Consider the following 24,714-nt stretch of genomic DNA (forward strand, 5'->3'; position numbering starts at 1 on the left):
CAGTGGCTATTTTGTATCTGGCCACACTGACATGGTTTTCTTTTATACCCTATGAATAAGTCAGTTTTAATAAATTATTTTGTGCTTATATTAATCTTTCCCCAAGGAGCTTAAATGCTTTACAGCATTTACACCCTGTGAGGTGGGTAAGGAAGAGGCAGGGGGCTATTGGTACCCTTTTACGGACAGAGAATAAAGAAAGCACAGAGGTTGTTCCGGCCTGCCCAAAGGCAGCCAGTTAATTCACTGTTAAGCTACTCTTTTCATGGCAGCCAAAAACTGGAAATTAAAGCACTGACCTCCTATTGGGGAACAGTTAAAGAAATCATGGTTATGGTGGTAATGAACTATTATTGGGCCATGGGTATGAATGAGAGGAACCATTGTTCCATCCATGCCTCTCAGAAAGATTTCAGGTTTTCACTTTGGCTCTTGGCCATGGGGTGTCAGCAGTGAGACATCACGAGGGACGGGCAGAGCTTGGCCTCAAGAAGGCACAGAATCATGGGGGTTGAGATCAGCTTTGGAGGCTTAGGGTTAGAAGGGGCAGGAGTAAGAGATGTCTCCAGCCCATCCCTCCGTCCTGACAGATCATCCTTCAAAGCTCCAATCCCACCTCCTCCAGAAAGCCTTCCCTGACCACCGCCACTGGAAATGATGCAGTAGCATTTACCACTTAGGTCATGTTTAGGCACAGCCTAAATCCAAGTTAGGTTTCCATGTGGACTGGACTGAAAGTTCCTTGTGTCTTTGGTTTTTATCTCCAATGCTTAGCACAATACCTGGCACATAGTAGGTACTTAACAACTGTTCTATTTATCCATCTGTATTTCTATCTGCCTATTTCTCACCAATCTGTCTTTCCATTGATCCGTCAATCTATCATATATTTCTGTCTTTGTATCTATGACCTATTTTTCCATCTACTTGTCTTTCTATCCACCTATCTGCCCATCTTTCTCTCCTACCTAGATTTGTCTCTTCATTAATCTATGTATTGATTTCTCTCTCACTTCATACATATATATATATTTCTATCTATCTTTGTACCTTTCAAACTATCTATCCATCAATCTATATTTCTATTTTTCTACTGACATATAAATCTGCATATATATATATCAGGGGCAGCTAGGTGGTGCAGTGGATAGAGCACCAGTGCAGGAATCAGGAGGACCTGAGTTCAAATCTCACCTCAGACACTTGACACTCACTAGCTGTGTGACCTTGGACAAGTCACTTAACCCCAATTGCCTCATCCTGGGTCATCTCCAGTCATCCTGATGAATATCTGGTCACTGGATTCAGATGGCTCTGGAGGAGAAGTGAGGCTGGCGACCTGCACAGCTCTCCCTCACTCAAAACAAAGTCAAATGCAAGTCGTGATTATTTCTGTGATGGCATGGTTTTCTTTGGCAACGAAGGACAAACACACACACAAACACACACACATTTCTATCTATTGATCTATTCATCTAGCTTTATATATATCAATCTATCTGTTGATCTGTTCTGTTGACCGATTGATCAATCTATCTACCTAACCATCCCCTGCAGTGGCTTCCTTTGTACGTACTTGTTGTTCAGAGACCTTTCTCACAGACTCTGAGGATGAAGTGGAAAAGTTGTACAAGCATGGGCAGTCCACTACTCTCTGGCTGCTGGTGGTCGAGGAGGAAGTTGGGTGAAGGGAAACTCGCAGGGGTTTCCTGAGGACTGATTTATTGTAAGAGGGAAACCAAGCAGAGCATAGTCTGGAGCTCTAACCAAGTGGCCTCTGAGGGGTCAGAAGGCTCTGACTGTTTGGCCAGAATAGACAGCAGCCCTTGGCAGTCCTTTCCTCACTCCTCCGGCTGGACAGGAAGTCACAGCAGGCCGCTCCTCTGAGTATGTGGGTGCAGGTCACCAGTTCCGTGTCAACCTATTGCTCAGAAAACTGAAGGAATGGCGAGCCAGTTGAAAGAGAATGACCATTTACATAGCACCTACTACATAGCACTGCACCAGGCACTTTCACAAATTTCTCATTTGATCCTCATGACTCTGGGAAGTTGGTGCTATTGTGGTCAGTCCCCTTTTTACAGGTGAGGAAACTGGGGCAGATAGGCATTAAGTGAGTTACCCTTGGTCACCTACTTAATACATGTCTGAGGCTGGTTTTGAACTTTCTGACTCCAGGGTCACTGGCCTCTGCCATTCCTTTACTTCTCTCTCCCTACCTTTATCTCTCTATCTACAGGACACTGTCCAACCTAACTGCCTCAGGAAGACACCAGATTTCCCTCACCAATCTGGCCACATGTTTCCTTCCTAGTGAAACAAGGACGTTAAAATAGGTAACCCCTAAGCTCCTCTTGGGCCTCTGCATCCTACAAGTCTATGAGAAGATGGACTCCAAGGTCCCTTCCAGCTCTGACTTTTCTGTGGTTCTATGATCCATGTGGGTGAGAAGGTAGAGAATGCCAGGAGGTGAGGACCCTAGTCCAGGAAAGGGCCCTTGGTCTCCCACTAAGGCAGAGGAATGTGGGTGACATGAGTGAAGGAGGTACAAAGGTGAATTCTTCATCTCTCCAAGACAGTGCAATCAGAGAGCTGGACCTCAGTCATCCCAGCCTGGGGTCCCATCTTGCCTCTGACTCAGCCTGGCTGAGTGACCCTGTGCAAGTCATCCTCTCAGCACTCAAGGCAACTCTCTCAGACTCTAAGATGCAGTTTGGGGTCTGACCTACATTAATGGAGAGAGTTTCTTTATCTGGGAGTTCCCAACAGCAATGAAATCACAAGTCTGGGTCCACACCCAAAAATAAAACACAAAAGCAGCTTGAAATAGTGGAAAGGGCTGGAAACTCTGGGTCTGGTGTTCATCCATCTCTGAAACAGCTCTTCCTCCCGGCTGCCTATTTATGGTGAGAGCATGAGGTTCTTAATCTCAGAACCATAACTGACTCTTGGCTTTCCCTCACCTCCCACATCCAATTAGTCATTAGTACTTCCTTTACATCTGTTGCATTGGTCTGTCCCCTCAGGCCTCCATTTCTTCTCATTCTTACAAGAGCCCCCTCACTGGTCTCCCTGACTCCAGTCTGCCATTTCCTGCCTCTAGCCTTTGCCTATGATGTTCCCACCAAAAGGAATTCCATCCCTTTCACCACACTCCACTTTGACCCAACTCAATTCAAGACCTCATAAGCACATAGGATCTCATAGGCCACAAGTGAGTTGTTTGTCCTCTAGATTCTCCTTTATGGGGAGTCTTCTTATACCTTCCCTCCCCACCCACCCCTGCCCATGTACTCTAGGGCCACTGACCTTGGCCATTCCTTACACATGACGTTCCATCTTCCATCACCACACTTTCTCATTGGTGTCCCCCCATACCTAGAGTTCTCTCCCTCCTCTTCTATACCTCCTGGCTTCCTTCAAGTCTCAGCTAAATGCTTATTATCCTCTGCAAGAACCCTTTTCCAGGCCTCCTTAACCACAGTGCCTTTCCTCTGGGACTACCCCCATTTGTCCTTTAAATATTTCATTTGTACATTATTGTTTGCATGTTCTCTCTCCATTAGAGTATAGGCAAGGAGTGTCCTTTGCTCTATTTTGTATCCCTGGGACTTAGCACCATACTTGGCACATGGTAGACCCTTAATAAATGCTTGTTGACTTGACTGAATTTGACTTGCTTATCACACTCTACCTCATTACCTGCTCAAGCTGTGCCTGGAGAGCACTCTCCTCATCCCCTGCTCTCAGACTTCTTCCTTTCCTTCAAGGCTCAGGAGGGTTATCTACTCCAGGAAACCTTCCCTGATTTCCCCCTCACTTGCAAGAGTTCTCTCTTGCCCTAGTTCTCCGGGTCTTATGCCTATCTATGTACTTGTATCCTCTCTCTCCTTCCCCCACCAATGTGATCTCTGTGAGGCAGTGTGGTAGAGTGGATAGGATACTGAATTTAGAGTCAGGTACAGGTGGGTTCAAATTCCACCTCCAATTCCACTTACTAATATCTGTGTGACCCAGGACTAGTTACTAAACCTTTCTGTGCCTCAGTTTCCTCATCAGTAAAACCAGGAGGTTGGACCTCATGGTCTCTGATGGCTCTTCTTATCCACTTCTACAATCCTACGATTTTCTAGGTTGCTTCAATGCTTTTGGATTCAAACCTCTTCTGGCTCTAATTCTATGATCCAAGGAAGGGTTGTTTGACCCATCAGACCTCAGCTCACTCACTGGTAAAATGACTAGATGACCCTTAAGGGACTTACAAGCTCTAAATGCCTGTCTTCTAAAATCACAGTCCAAAGACACAGCCAGAAGCAAAACCTGGCCAGATTCCATGCCCACTGTGCAGAAAAGCTTCATTCCTTACAGAGGCATCAGGGCTCCCAGTCCTTCTCTTTACCCATTGTCATTAGTGTACATGCTCTGTAGAGACCAGGGTCTGCAGAAAGCAAATCCAACTCAACCTGGGAGGAACATTCCTTAAATATGGACTCTCTCCAAAGTCCTGCCTCTTCTAGGCAATGATTGACCCACTCATGAAATAGTCCTTCTCTTCAGAAGTGATTGAAGTGATGCTGAGAAGGGGGTCCTGGGAGAGCTGCTCACTCATGTATCTGCCTGTGCACCATGAAAGGTCCGGTCTGCTGTTGGCAGATTTTGGGGCAGAGATCTGGGGGGGTGATACGCAGTGTGGATAAGGAGGACCTTGCCCTTCTCTCAGGAGCAACTGGTAGGGGATTGCAACAAGCCCTGAGCAAGCTCTGTGAGGTCTTCTGGACAGAAAATGTCCAGGTGCTAGTCTCAGCTCTGCTTTAAGGATCCACTTTCTCAGACTGTAAAAGGAGGGCGTTGGATCCAATGACCTCTGGGGTTCTAGCAGTCCAGACTAGGCTGGGGCATCTTCTTTGGACAAACTCCAAGGGCACCTCCCCTAGGAAGCCTTGCCTGGTTCCCCCAGTTGTGAACACCTTCTCCCCACTCCTCCTAGTTCACCAGCTCCTAGATCCAGAGCTGGGGGGGGGGACCTCAGAGGCCACAGATCCAACTCCCTCATTTTACAAATGAGAAAACTGAGGCCCATGGGGATCATAAAACTTGCCCAGGATCACACTCAGTCTGTAATGATAATAAAGGTAACATTTTCTATAGCACTTACAAGGTGCCAGGCACTGTGCTAAGCACTTTACAGTTATTATCTCATTTGAGGTCACCTCCGTCCCAGGACTGTAGTGAACATCAACTGAGATAACAATAGAAAGCGCTTAGCACAGTGCCTGGCACCTTGTAAGTGCTGTAGAAAATGTCATTTTCATTTTACAAATGAAGAAACTGAGGCAAAAAGGGGTTAAATGACTCGCCCAGGGTCACATAGCTAGTGAGTATCTGAGGTCAAATCTGAACTCAAGTCAACCTGATTCAAGGTCTGCTGCTCTATCCACTGGACCACCCAGCTGCCCTATCTATTACGGGCAGAGGAAGAAACCAGTCCTGTCATAGCACCTTGGGAGCTGGAAGGGATCTTTGAGGCAATGGGGTCCAGGCTCCTCCATTTCTAGATGAGAAAACTGGGACCCAGAAAGGGGAAGTAATTTGGGCAAGATCGCCCCAAGTAGCAAATGGCAGAATCCCTTAATAGATGTGTCAGGGCAGAGGAGGGGCCCGTGGACCTGACAGTGACGTGGTGATGGAAGAAGCTGATTGGAGGTTGGCTTGTCTTGGAAAAGGGAAAGGCTCCAAGGAACAGTCCTGTGGGGGATTACCCAGACAGGCCAGCTTCCTTCTTGGAAGCAGATCAGCCAGTCAGAACTGAATGACCAGGACACACCCTTTCCCCCAGGCCAAGCAAAGAACCAGGGCTAAGTGACATGCGGTCTGGGGGGACCCCAAAGAGGCTTTATGGAAGGAAGCTGAGCAGGTTTGGGAAACGCCCCCAGGACATGCATACCTCACACTGCAGTTAGCTCAGAGACCACCCTGGCCACCTTCACTGTAAGGCAGAGGGAACCACCCCAAAGCTAAGTGACCCTGTACAAGGGAGAAGGCAGCAGAGTGAGAATTTGAACTCATATCCTGTGACTTTGAGTTCAGCTCTCCAAATGGGCACTTGCCACCCACGGGTACACAGACATGCCCCCCTTCCCATGCTCAGAGCCATTGCTTATCAGACACTCTCACATTCACACCAGATCTCACACCACACAAGATCTCACATGACTAGCTGTGGGCACTCTGGGGTTATCACCAGGAGAATCAGAGCTGGACCAAGAGCATCCCACAGATCTAGAAGGGACCTTGGACACCCTTTAGTCCAGCCCCATTGTTTACAAATCAGGAAGCACAGGTGGCTGGAGATTCCAAGGATGGCTCTCTGAGGTCAGGGCTCTTTGCCTACCATCAGGAGCTCCAAGCCTTGTGGTGCCCAGCCTCTGTGCCTTCATCCCAGGACCTCAGAGGGAGGCTTGATGGGGGAGGTGAACTGAAGTAAGGGGGAAGGAGGGAGGCTGCCCAGCCATGAACATGTCCTGGGCAGACCAGCTCAAGGAGGAAGTGCCTTTTTGCAGTACAGCCTTTCACAAGCCTGTTCTTGGCCAAGACTGTGTGCAATGGGCCCCTCTCCAGTCCCCAATGCCTGCAACTTCCCCCTCTGACAGATCCCCAGACTGGGGAGCAGAGGGGGTGCCAGGGGTGCCAGGAACCCAGGGAGGGCTGCTGATGTGGTCTCCTTTGTCCTCCTCAACCAACGTTTATTGAGGGCCAGCTGCCAAGAGACTAGACTGTACAGAGAGAACTCCAAGGGGCAGGGAGCAACCACCTTCAGAGCTCACAGCCTGGCAAGGAGAAAATAAAAGCAAGCAGTTCCCAAGGATTATACACATATGTACAGAGCAGCACAGAGGAGGGGAGGAGGGACCAGCTGGGATCAGGGATGACTTCCTGGAGGAGGAGGAAGGCCAAGGCAGAACGAGGAATAGAGGAGCTCCCAAAGTGGGCTGGTCAACACTGGAGGGGCAGATGGAGGTGAGGGGACAGCAGGAACAGGGCTGTGTCGGGTCCCTGCAGGCCCTGGGACTTGGTGCTGCTATCCAGAGTCCCCCCCATACCATGCCAGCCGGACTTGGTGGGGCGGCTTGGCATCAGACTGATGTCACCAGCTTTCTTCTGGTGCTCTCACTGCAGCGGTCAAGAATGAGGTCCTGGCTGGGCCGAGGAGGCACAGCTGGCTGGGGCTTCATGGGTGGCTTCGAGGACTCTTCTGGTGGGGAAGATTGAGAGAGACAGAGACAGAGAGATGGAGAGAAAAAAGAGAGAAAGAAAGAGAGAAGGAGAGAAAGTAGAGAGATAGAAAGAGAAATAGAGAGATGGAGAAAAAGACAGAGAGAGATAGAAACAGGGACAGAGAGAGAGATAGAGAAAGAGGAGAGAAGTGGAGAGGGAGGGGGAATGGAGGAGGAGGAGGAGAGAGGGGGAGAGAGAGAGAGAGAGAGAGGGAGGGAGAGAGAGGGAAAGAGAGAGGGAAAAACAGAGGGAGGGAGAGAGAGGGAGGGAGAGAGAGAGAGGGAGAGAGTCAAATGCCCTGTTCACCTCTGTGAGGCCTTGAGCAATCTTTTCTGGGGACCACCCTTGTCCTCAGGAGGCCAGGTCACTACTATACACACAGCAAACCCAATGCAAACCAGGCAGTGGGTAACAAAGAAATAGCATCTCTTCTTCCTTTCTTTTTCCTTCCTTCTCTCATACCCATGATCCTTTGCCAGGGGGTAGAGCAACCTCAAGCTTGCTGCCCCAGGGCTGTCCCTCAGCAAACTGAAAGTGGGATTTGTGTCCTTCACCCTGCCCATCCCCAGCCCCACTAATTCAGACCCAGACCCTCTTTCTTCCTGGTTCTTTCCTGTGCTGGAGAATGGACAGTTCTTGCCAATAGGAATTGTTTGTACTTGCATCCCCACCGTGTACCTGGCACACAGTAGGTGCTTAATAAATACGTGTTCATTGACTGACTGATCAGCGCAGTCCCACTGTTAGGGACTGAATGTGGAGCTGCTTAAACTGGGAGTCCCAGAAGCGACACTATGATGGTAGAATTGTCTACATCGTTGGGAAGGACTTTAAGGAACTTTCCCATTCAGGCAAATATCACCAGCTGGGCAGCCACCTGCTCTACCTGTAGATGAGGCTAGGCCTGGCTGCCAATGATCCCTGCATCCCGAGGAATGAGAAACAGGCAGAGGGATGAGGGCAGACGGGAAGTGGGGTTCACAAAAGGGAAAGGAAGGAGTAAGCAATAAGAATTGGGAAGGGCTAAGGATGGGGGTGAAGAGGAAAGGGGCTTGAAAGGGAGAGGGGAGGGAGGACACTAAGGGGCCAGATCATAGGGAAGACTGCCTTGCCCAGTGTTCATTCTCTGGGTCTCTTAGGTGCTCCTAGACCTAGAAGAGGATTTGAACCTGGGTTCTTGGATCCTGATCTCGGGCTTCTCCCACTGACACATTGCCTCTGCCCCCATTCCAGTGGGCCACCTTGATCCCCAAGCCTCTTTCCTAGCACCAGAGGCCCCACCCCCACCCCCAGCAGCAGGGCAGGGAAGCCAGGTCCCCAGGCAGGCAGGGTGGAGACTCACGAGGCTGGCTCTCCTCTTTCTGGGCACTGAGCTGTCTTGTCTTTCTCTGCTGCTGGATGAATTTGACACTGTTTCTCCGGTAGGAATCTTGGCTGATGCGCTTCCGGGCTAGCTTGTGCATGCTCTGGGCATTGCGGATGGAGGACCTTGGGGGTGGGGAGCGTGTTGGTATCAAGCCTTCCTCCCCCAGGAGGTCTTCTCAGATAATTTCCCAAAAGCTCCTATCCCATCCCCCCAAACAAAGGGTCCCCCGGAAGAGTCTCACCTGCGGGGAGGAGCCCCCCTCCTCTTGATGAGGTTCTTGGCTTGGGTGTTGTCCTGCCCAGATTTCTGTAGGTACATGGATGGGTAGTAGCCAGTGATGTCATCTTTCCTATAATCATACAGCCCCCATGAGATACTCCCCAGCCAGGACCCCCTGGGATGGGCAGCATCTCCAAGAGGATGAATAGGAGGTCCTTAGCAGAGGGATCTCTTCCTTTAAATGTAGGCAGGGTTTAATTATGCCTCTTTGACAGATGAGAAAACAGAGGCCCAGAGAGGTTGAGAATTTGCCCAAAGTTACCCAACAAGTTAGGAACATAGTCATAAAATGGTGGAGCTGGAGAGGATCCTACATCTAGAATTTGAGGGGGCTTTAGAGGACACTTGGGTCAACCCCCTCATTTTATACATGAGGCAACTGAGAGACTCTCCCAGGGACATGTGGAGGAGAGATTTGAATTCAGGTCATCTGAATCCAGAATAACTATTAAACTGCTCCACACAAATTATTTAGTCCAACAGAAAAGATGTGATTTGCCTAAGGTCCCACAGTGAATTAGTAGCAGAGGCAGAAATTAGAACCCGGGTCTCCTGATGCCAAATTGGGTCTAGGTCTCTAAATCCCCAGTGACTCATACAGTACCTGGCACATAGGAGGCACTTAATAAATTCTGGTTGATTGATTGGATCAAAGGATTATAGATTTGCAACTAGAAGGGACTACTGAGTCCAACTCCCTCATTTTATAAAGAGGAAACAGAAGCACAGACAAGTAAAATGACTTACCCAGGGTTATACAACTGCTAAGTATATGAAACAGGATTTGACCTTGGGTAGTCCAGTCTCCAAGCCAGTACTCTACCAACTTCCTAACTAGCTGACTGATTAACTGGTTGATTAAGTCTATGTCATGTTGCTTTCCCAATTGGTGACTCCATCTTGAGAGTCTTTCCCAGGAAAATAATAATGGTCTGAGTCCCTAACAAGCCTTACCTAGGATTTGACTAGGCTTGTCCCCTGCATCCCTTACCCTTGCTCCTCAAACTGAACCTCTTCTCTTACCTGACAACCCACCAGCCATCCAGCAGTTTGTGAATAACCTCAATGGTTTCCCCTTCGTTCAATGTCATCTCATCCTCCTCCACAGCAGTGTAAGCTTTGATGGTGATGTAAGGTTCACCTAGGATAGTCATATGGGTTCTGAGTTCAGAGCCCTATCCCTCCCTTCTGTTCCACCACCACCATCCTTCCCCCTCCCCTCCCTTGACCCCAGGCTGACCTAGACCTAGGTGGTTTTCACCCTCCTTGGTGGTTCTCACTGGGTGTTTGTGACATGACCTACTCCTTGTCTCCTCCTACATCTCCCACCATTCCTCTTTCTTCTTTGCCTATCCCTCTTCCCTTCTGAGTGTTCCCCAAGGTTTTATTTTAGGCCCTCTTTTCTCTCTATCCTCCCTCTCTTGGTGAATTTATTCAAACCCATGGCTTTACAAGAGAGACATTGTGGCTCAGTGGATAGGACAGTCAACTTGGGGTTGGGAAAAGAGGTTCCAATTGATGGTCAAAATGGCTACTCAAGTTCTGACCAAGATGGCAGCTCAATTTTTGATCCAAGCTGGCTCCATATGTCTAGTCTAGCAAAGTTCTAAAGTTCAAACCAGTTCAAACTCTAAAGTTCAAAATGATCAATAAATCCAAAGAGAAGTTATAGTAAGTAACTACCACCAGAACTGCCCAAAAGATTAGCCAGAAGCAATAAGAATGAGGGTAGCCAGTAAAGCCCGTGACCACACAGGGTAGATTCCCAGTGAGACCAGAGATAGCCCAAGAGGTCTAATGGCAGCAAGAGCTGAGGAACCCTTGACAAAGCACCAGCATGGGGACCTTGGGTAGCTCTATAATGCTAAGCTCAGACCAGGATAGCCAAGGGGCAAGGTCTTCAAGGTCCCTAAGGTTTCTAAGTTGCTAGAGAGAGCCCTCAAGATCCAGTGCTCAGAACCTCTAAAATCCAAGAGGGTCTGTCTAACACCAAGAGATGGAAGAAAGTGCAGGAACCCAAGGGAAAGAGTGGCACAGTTTCCCAATTCAGTTTCTAAAGTTGAAGAGATGAGTAGATCAAAGAAAACACCAACCTATATAAGAAATGTTGCAAAAGTATAGGCTTTCCCTGAAGTTTGAGGGAGTAATCCTATAAAAACTGTGAGAAGAGATTCAAATTAGAGATTTAGAGATTAGATTAGCTTAGAGATTCAAAAACAGATTTCCTACAAGGACCACATGAATACCTAGAAGAAATGGGATATCTTTTTTTTAATGAAATGAAAACTCTTGAAGAAAGAATTTGAAAGTAAATAAATAGGTTAGAAGGGAAAGTGGTAAACTTTGTTCAAGAAATGTAATTTCTAAAAACTAGAAGAGATGAAACAGAAATCAGTGATTCCATGAGATAGCGAGAAATATTAGAACAAAATCATAAAATCTAAAAAAATGAAATTAAAGATATCTGATATCAAAATTTACTGGAAAATAGGTCAGAAAGGAAGAATTTAAGAATCATTAGAATTTCTGAAAATTATGACTTTTTTTTAAAAGTCCAAACTCTATATTCCAATCAATTATAAATTAAAACTCTATCTTATTAGAATCATAAGGCAAAATAAAGAAGGAATCTCCCTTTCATTTCCTAAAAAGAAGACAAAAAAAAAAAGAAAAGTCCCAGGAATATCATAACCAAAATCCAGAGCTCCCATGTAAACAAACCAAAAACCTCAACATACTGCAAGAAACCAGAAAAAATCAGCTTATGTACCATGGAACCAAAGTCAGGATCACACAAGACCTTGCAGTTTCTTCTACAAATGACATGAGATCTTGTAATACAAGATTTTAAAAGATGAAAAATACAGACTTGCAATCAAGAATAATTTACTCTGTTAAGTGTCATCCTACAGAGGGAAAAAAATGGATTTTAACTGAATAGAGGACTTTGAAGCATTTCTGATGAAAAGACTAGAATTGAGTAGAAACTTTGAAATACAAACACGAGTCCAGTGACACCTAGAAAGTGTGAGGTTGATTTGAGGAACTGGAAGATGTATGTTGATCTAGTGCTAACAGTCTAAAGGAGGAAAAGAAAATGTCCCTTCAGAACTTTCTTATCTTCAAAGAGTATTAAGGGAGTTAACTAAGAAAAAGCAAGAGACCTGGGGGTGGATTAGTTTTGTTCCAAGGTTTTAAAAAAGGGAAAAGAGAAAGGAGGGTAAAAGGAGGAATATACTGATGTAGAAAGGAAAAAAGGGGGAGAAACTTGGTTATTTCTCATAATTAGGGCACAAGAGAGGAAAAGTATACAAACATGGAGGGAGAAGTTGGAAGAGACGATATCAGATGAACCTCACACTTATTCAGAAGAGACAAAGGTAATTTGAATGCACGCAACAGTTTGGTATAGATATACACCAAACTCCACTGGGGAACCTGTGGAAATAGGGAGGGAGGAGATGGTAAGGAGGGAAAATAATACTGGGGAGGAATACTGACATATAAAATGAATGTGCTGATTTGAAAAAGAGATTGAAGTGGGAGAGGGGAGAGAAGGAAGAGAAAAGATCTAAAATCTATGGGAGTGCCTTACACAATTGGAGCTCACTGAACAAATTGTAGTAAATTAATGTAATGGAATATTATCACACCATAAGAAATGATAAAGGAAATGATTTCAGAAAATCAGAGTTAGTTTGAAGTGATGCAGAGTGAAACAAGCAGAACCTGGAGAACAGTTTATTCAAAAATAGAAACATTGTAAAAATATATATATAACTTTGAAAGACTTAAGAATTCTTATCAATTCAATGACTTCCCATATCTCCAAAAGGCCAGAGATGCAGCACATTACCCCACCTCCTGACAAAGTGATGGACATAAGGTACATAAAAAGACATGTCTGGACTTTATTGCGTGGATCTGTTCTGTTTGACTATGCTTACTTGTTACAAGAGTTTGTTTTTCTTTCTCTTGGTTGTTAATTGGAGAGGATAGGATTAAGGGAAAGACAAGTTAGTAGCTATGATGCCCAAACTTTGTAACAATTTTTTAAAATGCAGAGGTGAGAACAAAAGGAAATTCAGAAGCAAACATAGACAAGCAGGACAGTTTTGAAAGTAAGATGCAGAATGTATCAAACACTTTTTTAAAAGCAGGAAATATGAAATGGAGATTCATGGTTTCATATCAAATTTTGTTTTGCTGCCTGTAGGGAAATACTCTGGATTTTTTTAATTCACAGAATTTTTAAAAAAGGTAACAGACAAATAGGATAGCTTTGAAAGTCACATGTTATATTCTTGGAGAGAAAAATTAGCTGGATGTGATGAAAATCTTTGTTTTCATGGACAATTTTCTTTTTCTGATCTGTTCTATATATGGAAATTATCTTTTTTTATGTTTGTTGAATTCAGAATTAATTTTTTTTTAAAAAACCTAGATTCAAATTCTTATCTCCTTTTACTTAAGCAACTTGAGGGTGGGGATCTTCTTTATCTCTTGCACCATAGATCACAGGCTCTAGAGCTGGAAGGAACCTAAGCAATTATCCTGTTCAATCTATAGATGAGGCAAGTGAGGCCCAGAGAAGAGAAGTCACCCAAGATCAGACTAGAACCTGGTTCCTCCAACTCCAGATCTGGTGTTCTTGTCACTGCAGCACATTGTCTCACTTTCACTTAGTACAGAGCTCAGGTTAGGTGCTTAATGATATCATTGTCTGATTGATTAAATTAATGAATAGATAAATGGATGGATGGATGGATGGATGGATGGATGGATGGATGGATGGATGGATGGAAAAATGAATGAATGAGTCCCTCTGGGGAGAAATCACTGGATAGAAAAAACTCTTCCCCTCTCTTCAACCTTCTGCATCTTGTCTGGTTTGAATGGAGAGGTGCACCTTGGTGTATAATGTCCCCCATACAAGGCAGAGGAGGGGAAGGGTGTCTTTGGGAAGGGGAAGGAGAGGTACCTTCATAATTGGGCTCCTGTTCTTCAGACTCATCTGGACTGTCTATGGGCTCCAGGTAAGAAGCTGGTACCCAGCCACGTTTCTCCTTTGTTTGGCAAAACCACCAACCTGTGTTCAAAGCCACAAGGCAGTGTGAGGGCCATGTGCCTCCTTATGGCTTTCCAGACCTCTGTGGGCTGTTGGAGGCAACCACTGAGACACCCAAACATATAGGCATGCCCATGGAGACAGGCATTCAGTTATTCAGCACACATTTATTGAAAGCAGGTTACAATGTCCTATGCTAGATATTCAGCCCACAAGCCCACCGCTCTTTCATAAGCATGTGCAAAAGCACATGAGCAAAGAGGTACATACAGACACCCGGATATAGACTCACTTCCAAGCCCTTTTGCTCGAAAGCATAATCCTTACACACCTGCAAACCCACACCCTCCCCCACATACATACACACACACACACACACACATATAATGAGAGGTTATTGTGGGATTGACCCCTCGCTATATGAACAGAAAATAAACACATAAAGGTGTCCTTGGCTATATGTGATAATAATAAATAGATGGTTGGAAAAGAAATAAATACATTTTATCCTCACCACAGCCCTGGGAGGCAGGTGCTATTATTATTCCCATTTGTCAGATGAGGAAACTCAGGTACAGGGAGGGTAACTTGCACCCAAGTCCAAGTCCAGCACTCTAACTCCTGCATCACCTAACTGCCAAACATATCATCTTCACTATCAAACAGCTCACATTTCCATAGAGCTTCTGAACAACTCTGTGAAAAAGTAACACAGTTTCCCATACACCCATTTCACAGATAGGGACACTGAAGCGAAATCAAATGTCTTAATCACACAGCTAATAAGTGTTATCGTGATTTGAACTCAGGTCCCTTGATTCAAAGTCCAGAGTTCTGTTGGGTTTCCCACCCAACGTATCTTTGTGATCCTGTGAAATGGATGTTGTAACAGCAACCTGCCTCGAAGGGTTCTTGTGAGGATCAAGTAAGATAATATTTGTAAAGCACTTGCCACAGTGCCTGGAACCTATTAGGTGCTTAAGAAATGCTTGTTCCCTTCTCCCTTCCCCCACAGAGACACATGTCCATATGCATATAGCTAGACATACATGCACAGGTATCATAGCCGTGTCTCACATACAGACATACCCACACACTCACAGAGAGATCATCCTTCCCCTCTCCCACCCTCAACCCCCAAAGCCTCTAAGACAAGACCACCATATTGCCTTGATTCTCGGGGAAACAAAAAAGGACTCCTTCCTATACCTTGGCATCCTCCCCACTCCCCTTTGGACCCACCAACTTCATAAGTAAAAATAAAAGCATTCAATGATTGATAAGGCACCAAAGAATCTCAGAGAAGCCAGAAAAAAAGGGGGACCCAGCCTGCCTGTCCCAGGACAGAACTCTTCCAGGTTGGGGGTTGGGGAGGGGAGAGGGGGAGGAAAAGAGGAAGGAAGAAGAAAGCAGAAGGAGGGGGGAGGGGGGACTGACCACTTTGTCCTTTCTCCACCACATCCACCAAGTCACCCAACTTCAGGGTCATCTCCGTATTGGAGCTTTTCTCATAGTCTGCAATTGCCCGGTAGGTCTGCAAGATGATGGGGCCGGTGATGTCTGCAGACAGTAGAGAAGACAGTTGAGAAGGAAAGCATCCAGGTGTGGGGCAAAGTGGGGAGCGAGGGAAGCAGATTCTCTGTTGGGTCTCTGCCACCTCACACCTCTACCTCCACTCACACCAGGTATCAAAAAAGATGGAGGAAAGGGGACCAGCCTTCATGTTCCACCTCCTCCCCCCAACACATTCTATTATTTCTGCCACCCTTCCCCTCCTCTTCTTTCTATTAGGGGACAGAAAGAGGATCTGTTTGTTCTCAGATGAAGCCAAATAAGCAAGAGTTGGAAAGGTCCTGAGGTCATCTAGCACAGTCTTTTCATTGTGCTGAAGAGGAAGCTGAGGCATGGAAAGATTACGTGATTTGTACAAGGTCACACTGGTCAATGACCTGACAGCTCATCTACCAGGCTTTCTTAACCTGAACTCTATGAACTTGTTGGTTTTTTGTTTTTAGTATCTTCATAACTATTTCAATATTCAATTTTTCAATCAATATACTATAATACAATTCAATATTTACAATAAATACAATTCAATATTTCAATTGCAATATTCAATTCAATATTTCAATATTCCTTTGGAATCCTAGGCAACAAAAGACATTATTCTGAGACAGGGGTCTACAGGCTTCACCGGACTGCCAAAGGGGTCCATGGCAAAAAGGTGAAGAACTCCTGAATCCTAATCCAACCTCTTAATTTTACTGAATAGGAAACAGAAGTCAAGGTCACACAGATAAGCAAATAGAAAGGGCCTCTGACTCCAGAGATCATTTCACTACCCTCCAAAGCCTTCCAGAAAATCAAGCTCAATTCGAGGCATGTAACCATAGCTCAGTGCAAAGACCATTGGCTCTGGAGTCCAAGGACTTGGGTTCATATTCTGAGCTCATCAGACACTTACTGATTGTATGACCTTTGGCCCCTCGCTTCCTTTACAGTTAGTCCTCCATAAAATATTGAAACAGATAGGTGGGGTGAGTGGGTGTTGGGTTAAAGACTTTCTGAGGCCCCTTCCCATTTGACATATTGAAGATTTTATAATCCTCCTTAAGCCTGAGTTTCCTTTTCTGTAAAATGAGGGATGGACCAAAGGTAGACACTAAGATGCCTTCTTGCTCCAAATGGATGATCCTAGGGTGCTCTGGAATTCATTCTTTCAGTGAAGGCTTTTGGAGTGCTGGCAATGGACACAAGGCTAAATGCCCATTCCTGATGGGAGACTCTCCCCCACTTTGAGTTCTGATGACTTCCTCTGGGATGGTCCTTCCTTTCTTTGCCATTCCCTGATCCCCTGAGGAGCCCCCTGCGTGTCTCACCAGAAACATTGTTCCTGGAATCTTTGGGCATCAGATAGGTCTCTGGCTTCTTCGCCCTGTAAGGAAGAGAGGTCTTGTCTCATGCCCGTGTCCTCTGCCACATGCCTGGCTCCACGTTCACTATGGCAGGTAGTCTCGAGATATACCCAAGGAAAAACTCCCAAACAACCAGGAACATGTGTCTGATTGGAACAAGAACAAGGAGGAAGACGGATGGGCCTTTCCTCTAGGTCTGGGGCTTTTTAACTCATTTGTTTCACGGACCGTTGGGCAATGTCTCCTGAAGCCCAAGGAACCCTTCGCAGAATCATGCTTTTAAATGCACCCAAAAAAATACACAGGGACAGCTAGGTGGCCCAGTGGATAGAGCACCAAGAGCCCTAGAGTCAGGAGGACCTGAGTCCAAATTCAGCCTCAGACGCTTACTAACCATGTGACCCTGGCAAGTCACTTAAACCTGACTGCCTCAAAAAAAAAAAAAAAAAAAAAAAGGAAAATACATAGAAACTAATTGTGTTGAAGTATATTTATGAAAACATGTAAAAAACAAATTCACAGACATTTAGTTAAAACAACCCTTACTCTAGATTGGATTACCCACCCCAGAAGTATCTTTTTTAAATAAAATTTTATGAGTTTCTTTTGGTTTTACATCACCTGTGTTTTCCACCATATTCCTTTTTTTTTTTTTTTTGATTAGTCATGTCCAACTCTTCATGACACTATTTGGGGTTTTCTTGACAAAGATACTGGAGTGGTTTGCCATTTCCTTCTCCAGTTCATTTTACATATGAGGAAACTGAGATCAATAGGGTTAAGTCACTTGCCCAGGGTAACCGTCTGAGGCAGGATTCAAATTCAGGTCCTCCAACTCCAGGAGCAATGGGTCACCTAGCTGTCCTTAGTATTGATTTTTTAAAAACCTACTGGTGCCCCAGCGGTCCACTCTGTGGCCTTCCATCCCTCCCCCAGCAGGGAATGGGGTAGGAAAGGAAAGATGGGCTAGTACTCACTGGTTGTCCGAGGGGAGCTTCAGGTCATCAGGCCTTACTTTGAAGAAATCCAGAACATGGGAGCAGCGGGAGATCTTAGTGGGCAGGTTCATCAAGGTGTTACAGTATTCAGTCAGTGTGCCTTGGCGGTTCTCTGTGGTCCGCTGCCCATCAAACCATCGAGGGGCTAGGTGGTCAAGCGGACAAGGACAGCGAGCAGAAAGGTGAGTCATGGAAGAAGATCAAGGTATGAAAACAGACTGGAGGCAGAGGGCCTGGGTTCATATCCAACCTCAGCTGATCACTGCCTGTGTGGCCTTGGGCGACAATTGTAACTTCTCTAGATGTCTGTTTGCTTATTTAGAAAGTGAGGGCATTAAACTAGATGGATTCTGGGTCTGCCTTTTCGCCCTGGATCTATAAAGGGAAGGGAAGGAGCATCTATGCAGCACCTATTGTATGCCAGGCATGATGCTAAGCAATTTACAAACGTTGTCTCACTTGATCCTGACAACAATCCTGGGAGGTGGGTACTGTCATTATCTCCATCCTACAGTTGAGGAAACTGAGGCAAACAAGGTGAAGTGACTTGCCCAGGGTCACATAGCTAGTAAGTATCTGAGGCTGGATTTGAACTCAGGTCTTCCTTAGATCCAATGTTTAACCTAACTGCTAAGAATCTGTGATGCTGGTGTTCCTGAGACAAACCAGGACATGGGATGGGCAGTCTTGGACCCTGGCCTTGACTTTACTGTGAAGTTGGCCAAGGTCCTCCCTGCCTCAGTCTCAAGCCAACAGGCTAAGAAAGTGCTTGCCTGGCTTCCTGTCCCATGAATGTCCACCTCCCTGTGGGTTTCAAGTGGCTTTGCTATTTTTTTCTCTTCCTCTTTGTTCTTTACCCAGCCAATCTGTCATGCAGAGGAGCTGGAGCCCCACAAACGGCACATGAGACCCGGGCAGAGAAAGACACACGCAGTAAGGGATAGGGGAGTGGGGGCTGCCTGTGGGGGGACCTCACCTGGGCACAGCCCACAGGACCAGGCTACAAGCCATCTGGCACCTTCCTGTTTCCAATCACCATTGTTGCTGAGAACTGAGCCCAATAGTTCTTTATCGGTATTACGCTGCGTGCCTCTGATTTGTGGGTGGGGGTGGGGGTGGGGGGTTGGCTTGAGCTCTGGCGGGAATTGAAACTTTAGACAGCAAAAGACAACTGGAGGCTGTTCTCTTTGAATCTGGGGTTTGCCCAAGGTAGCTAGCTTACCCCAAGAAACCCTTGTCAAAATCCAAAGTTCAGTTCAAGCCCCGAGGAAAGAACCCACCAGGGACAAAGCCTCCCTCCCAATAAAGCAGGGGATCAGAGATTAATGCCAGCCCTGAGCAGCTCCTGACCTCCCTGTCGTCCCAGGGCATGGACACATTTGGACTTGTCTCTTCCTTTTCAGATGATTCTATGTGCATCCCACATCCCTAATAATAACAGCATCATGGATTTAGACCCAGGAAGGACTCTGGAGGTCTAGTTCAATCCCTTCACACCCATTTTGCCAACGAGGGACATGAACCACAAAGACCACAAATGATTTTCAGGGTCACCCAAGAAGTGAGTGCCAGGTGCAGAATGAGATCCTAGGTCCTTCTGACTCTAGAGTCAGCGCCCCATCCACAAGCCCAGCCTGCCCAGCCTGCTGGCCAGCCCCTGTAGAACGCTGCACATTTTTACAAGTATGTCCACACACAGGATCCCATTTCATCCTCACTGCCACTCTCTGCCACATAGGCAGGACAAGAAGTATTCACCTATTTTACAGAAGAAGAAACTGAGAATTAAAGAACTGCTGTTCAGGATGCAGAGACTCCTCCCTCCAACCAAGAGGTACCTAAATTCAGTGGGGGTGAGGGGGAGAAGTGAGAGAATCGCAAAGATTTCACTTTCCTATCTCTTGCCCTCAATGGAGCCTACCTGGGAGATGGGGGATAATTCTGTTCTCTGAGCTGATTTGTCCAGATTCAATGGGAAACATTTCTTTTAACAGTTTCTAGAAGGAGAGAAAATAGGAAAGGTCAAGTCATTTCTTCGCTGTTTCCCACATGATGGAGGGGAATGTAGTCTGCACCCGCTCTCAGCCTTCCAGTATCCTGGGTTCGTCCCCTCAGACTCATGCTCAACTCACTCATCTCCCCACATCCATCACTCACTAAGTTTTGACTTCTCTCCTGTTTCAACCTTTCTCACTCTCTCTGCTCCCACAGCTCCCATGGTCTTGGTAAGTGCTGACATGGTGCCTGGTGTGGAGTAAAGCCTTTATAAAAAAAACTTGTTGCTTGACTGATAGGCACTTAATTAGTGCTTGTTGATGGCTTCATTAGATGTAAGCTCCTGGAGGGCAGGAATTGTTCCATTGTTCTCTCCAGGCCCAGTAGGGTACCTGCAATAGGTGCTTAATGAATGCTTGCTGGTTGATCATATTCAATGCGAAAAACATTTATTAAGCACTTACTGTGTACAGAATATCATCTCTATAAAGTAGTAGGAGAGATAAGATGCTTGAATAACAAAGTATAACAGAAAAGAAGATACAAATGTAAAAGATGCTCTGAAAGTATATAGGAGGAAAAAAATCACTTTTATTGGGGAGGAGTCTCCACAGAAGAATCAGTGTTTGGATCAATAGTACTTCATAGATAGAGAGAAGGGAGGGCATTCCGGGCACAAGAAAGAGCCTAAAGAAATGCCCAGGTGGGAAAGTGATGGATATGTAGGTGGAGCAGGTAGGTGGCACAGTGACCTGAGATCAAATCTAGTCTCAGACACTTAGTAGCTGTGTGACCCTGGGCAAGTCACTTCACCCAGGTGGCCTCACTTCCTCATCTGTAAAATGGAAGGAAAAGGCAAACCACTCCACTATCTTAGCAAAGAAAATTCCAAATGGGGTCATGGAGAGTTGGATACAAGTCAACATGCATGTCGAATAATCCTTTTTAGGTCTTATTAGCACGTCAAAGGGAAGTTACTGCTTTTTTAAAACCTTAACTGTAAGTCCACCCAAAAAGCAAAGGGTAACAACACACTGATCACAACTTTTTGATAAAAATAAAGATTGATGTGTTAACAGAACCTAAAGACGACAGCAATCATCAATTTAACGGAACCCATGTGGCACCTGTGCCTAGTTGGTCAAACTGTTAAATAGTGACAGTCATATAGACCTTCCTCAATTATCCGAAGGGGTGGAGCAGTACTACACACTTTGCGTCTGATCTGTCACAACCATTTAACCCTGAACAAGTTTCTTCTGTTCCCCAGAATGCTTCTTAATGGCTTTACCCTGGCTCTCAGTCTACACATGACAAACTTACTTTACTGGGGTCTCAAACCAAAGATACTAATAATAGCTAACATTTACATAGCCCTTTGAGATGGGTAAGGCACTTTACGAATATGATCTCATTTCACTCTCACAACAAGTCACAAGCTCTTCTTCAGAGATGAGAAAACAGAGGTTAAATGACTTGGCCAGGAAGACCCTGGGATTGGATTTGAATTCAGGTCTCCCTGACTCAAGGTGCAGCACTCTGTCCATTGTACTACTGAGGAAGGTCAGTCTGCTGCACCTCAAATCAGAAAAAGCTTTTCAAAGGGATCAAAGGGATGATTTGGGGCTTGGTTGAAGATGACTATTATTCTGTGTTGGAGACTTATCTGTTAGTTTGGATTATCTGGATCAAATTAGCACAGTTCTTTGAATATTTTAAACATTTGACGAATCTTTAACATTATCTTTTACAATATCTTTAACAATATCTTCATTCATTATTTCACTCATTCATTCACAGTAAGAGGTGGGAACCTCCCTTGGCTCACTGAGAATTGGCTCTGTAATGGATAAAGCTCAGGTCTTTTCTTCCAGTCAGTGGCCAGATGGGGATAGAGCTCCTTAGGATCTTAGGATCTCCCTCTTTCCCCTCCCTCCATGCTGATTTCCCATGGACCCCCTTGGGCTCACACTCACATGGAACTCGTAGATCTCTGTGAAACGACGGTAGACCACCTTCTCTGAGAGGTCCTGCCATTTCACCAGGAACATGTAGACCTGGAGAATAGAGAGGGGCACAACCAAGTTTTACATCCATAATTAGGGCAAGGTTACTGCAAGAAGTGCAATGGGAGTGGAGAATGTAGCTGTAGCTTTCTAGCTTCCTCTTACAGGGTGACTTCAACCATAAATAGGAGAATCTGGGCAAAAGTAGAGGGATGCAGTGGAGTTAGGGAAAGGGGAAAGGAGGCAAGTAGATCATTTTCATCAGGTCTCTGGCTACTGAGTGCTCCAATGGGCATAAAAATGGGGAGAAAGAACAGTTTATGCTCTCTAGGAGCTCAGTAGAGGGAACAAGACATACAGGAAGGAAAAGACAAGCAAAGTCAGAAGTGGGGGCAGTATACGGCAAGGCAGAATTGGGTCACCCAGGTCTCTTGTTTTGTAGTCTCCTGCCTCCCCTCTCAGTGGCTCCTCTGGCCCCTTTCTCTCTCTTCCAGACATATAACCCTACCAGGCACTGGTGAGCTGTCTCTGATTCATAGCATTCAAGGCTGGAAGAACCTCACGGGTCATCCAGTCTAAACCCATGACAGAAAGGGAAACTGAGGCTCACAGATCTTCAGCAACTTGTCTTAAGTCACACAGTTGGTGACAAATGTGGATGACTGGTAATGATTTAAACTATGAGAAACAAAACAGTGATTTCACCCAATTCAATTAAATTCAAGACAAGAAGAAATAGTTATTAAGTATCTACTAAGTGCTAAGTGAGGGAAATGGGGGGAAATGGGAAGTCTAAGGAGACAAAGTTGGACAGTGGAGAGCACAGACTCTGAAGTCGGGAGAGCTAGGTTAAAATGTAACCTCTGGTAATGACCCCTCTGTGGGATGGTAGGAAAGTCACTGAAACATTGTGGGAAATGGTTGGACTGGAGGTGCTAAGGATCCTTCCAGCTTGAGAAGATCCCATGACCCCAGAAAAGACACCAATGATCCCTAGGTGAAATGGCAGCCTTGTGATGGGACAGATGGCTGGAGGCTCCCCTTCATCAGACCACGGGGCATTTGCTGGGCTGATCTGCCCATAGGGCAAGGCTAGCCATGGATGGTACTCACATAGTGCTGACTGGGAGAAAAACGCTTCTCGAAGCCTAGGAGGACGATGTGCCTGATGAAAGGGTCCCCCATCACTGCAATCCCCTTCTCAAGCGGGTCAGGACTCCCTGAGGTCTGAGGGATGAAGGCTGATGGAGGAGCTGTGACTGGAAAGGCTTGGGGCACCCCCATGGCCTTTTATGTGCTGGGAAAAGAGGAAGTCACCGGCAGGAGAATTTGTTTGTGTCCAGAGGAGGAAGGGACCCCAGCTGTCAGGGAGGGGCAGGTGTCCGGATGACTTTGGGTTTTTCTTTCAGTTTCTCATCATTTCTTCTCTCTGTTGTTTCAATTTATAATCATTCTAACAATTCTGTATGTGTACATGTGTGTGCACATGTATGTGTGCATGCATGAGAGAGAGCGAAAGAGGAAAGAGAGATGGAGGGAGAAAGAAAGAAAGAAAGAAAGAAAGAAAGAAAGAAAGAAAGAAAGAAAGAAAGAAAGAAAGAAAGAAAGGAGGGAGGAAGGAGGGAGGAAGGAGGGAAGGAAGAAAGGAGGGAAGGAAGGAGGGAAGGAAGGAAAAGAAACAGAGAAAGAGAGGGGGGAGAAATGAAGAGAGAAAGTTAAGACAGAGAAAGTAAAAGAAAGAGAGAAGGGGAAGGAAAGATGGGGAAAGAGAAAAATACAAAGAGAAAAAGAGAGGGAGGGAGAAATGGAGAGATAAAGAGAGTGAAAGAAAGAGGGAGAAGGAGAGATGGGGAAAGAAAGATAGAGAGAAAGAGAGGGAGGGAAGGAGAAATGGAGAGAGAGAAAAAAGAGTGAGGCAGAGAGAGAGAAAAAGAGAGGAGAAGGGAGACATGGAGAAAGAGACACAGAGGGATAGGGAGCAAAAGAGAGAGGGAGGGAGAGAGAGAAAGAGAGAAGGGAAGGGAAGGGAGAGGTAAAGAGAGAAAGAGATGGAAACAGAGAGAGGGAGGGAGAAATAGAGTAAGGGGGGAGGAAGGGAGGGAAAGAGACAAAGAAGAGACAGAGACAGAGAGAGAAGGGAGAGGATTTCTATTTATTACAGACACCTGTGGGCTCCATGCATGTGCTCAGGGCAGGAGATACCTGGCTGGACCAGAAGACCGAAGGCCCGGGCTTTGACCCGCCTCTATTTCTTCATTTGTCAAAGAGCTCTTGCTTCTCACCCCTCCCACCCCCTCACTCCCCTTCCCAGGGCTGTTGGGAAGGTCCATTGAGAGAATGACTTAGAAGTCATAGATCCTGGACCAAGAGCTGGAGGGTATTTCAGAGACCATCTAGTCCAACCTCCCTCATTTTACAGATGAGAAAACTGCATCCTGGAGTGGTGACTTACCCAAGGTCACATAGAACCCAGGAATATTTTTCTCCCTACACCAAGTGTCCTTTACAAACCAGAGGGTGCTGTGGGTGGGGCTTTTGAATGGCTTTGTTTGAGTCCAGAGGGGTAGGAATGTCAAGGGATGGGAAGCCAAACTTACTAAGAGCACCTCCCCATGCCACAACCTCCAGAGATTTTGGCCGCCTGGGTGGGGAGCTCGCAGGTTCTGAGTTCTAATCCAAACAGTGACATGGAAGCAGGAGGGGTGAAGGTGGGGCCTTGGGAAAGCAGGCAGAAACCTCCCTCTTGAATGTCCAGCTCTGCTGGTCAGGCTCCAGCCACCCAATGGCTGAGCTGCTGTGACAGTAGCCTTGA

At 46.0% G+C, this 24,714-nt stretch overlaps 1 protein-coding gene across 2 annotated transcripts; it reads right to left on the reverse strand.

The window, feature by feature from the left end:
• Positions 1-6,712: 6,712 nt before the first annotated feature.
• NCF1 (neutrophil cytosolic factor 1) lies at positions 6,713-23,187 on the reverse strand. 2 transcript variants are annotated; one of them, XM_072640136.1, is made up of 11 exons: positions 23,016-23,184; positions 21,873-21,953; positions 19,823-19,898; positions 17,881-18,046; positions 16,868-16,923; positions 15,426-15,548; positions 13,902-14,009; positions 9,944-10,061; positions 8,883-8,990; positions 8,618-8,763; positions 6,713-7,252 (listed from the first exon to the last, which is right to left on the reverse strand). In XM_072640136.1, the coding sequence occupies exons 1-11, from the start codon at positions 23,085-23,087 to the stop codon at positions 7,134-7,136; spliced, it is 1,173 nt and encodes a 390-aa protein (XP_072496237.1). In that variant the 5' UTR covers positions 23,088-23,184; the 3' UTR covers positions 6,713-7,133. The 2 variants fall into 2 exon arrangements, with proteins under 2 accessions (XP_072496237.1, XP_072496238.1); XM_072640137.1 differs by having other exon boundaries at positions 6,913-7,249; positions 23,016-23,187.
• Positions 23,188-24,714: the final 1,527 nt, after the last annotated feature.

The sequence above is a fragment of the Notamacropus eugenii genome, chromosome 2 (assembly GCF_028372415.1).
Source record: "Notamacropus eugenii isolate mMacEug1 chromosome 2, mMacEug1.pri_v2, whole genome shotgun sequence".
NCBI classification, from domain to species: Eukaryota; Metazoa; Chordata; class Mammalia; order Diprotodontia; family Macropodidae; genus Notamacropus; species Notamacropus eugenii.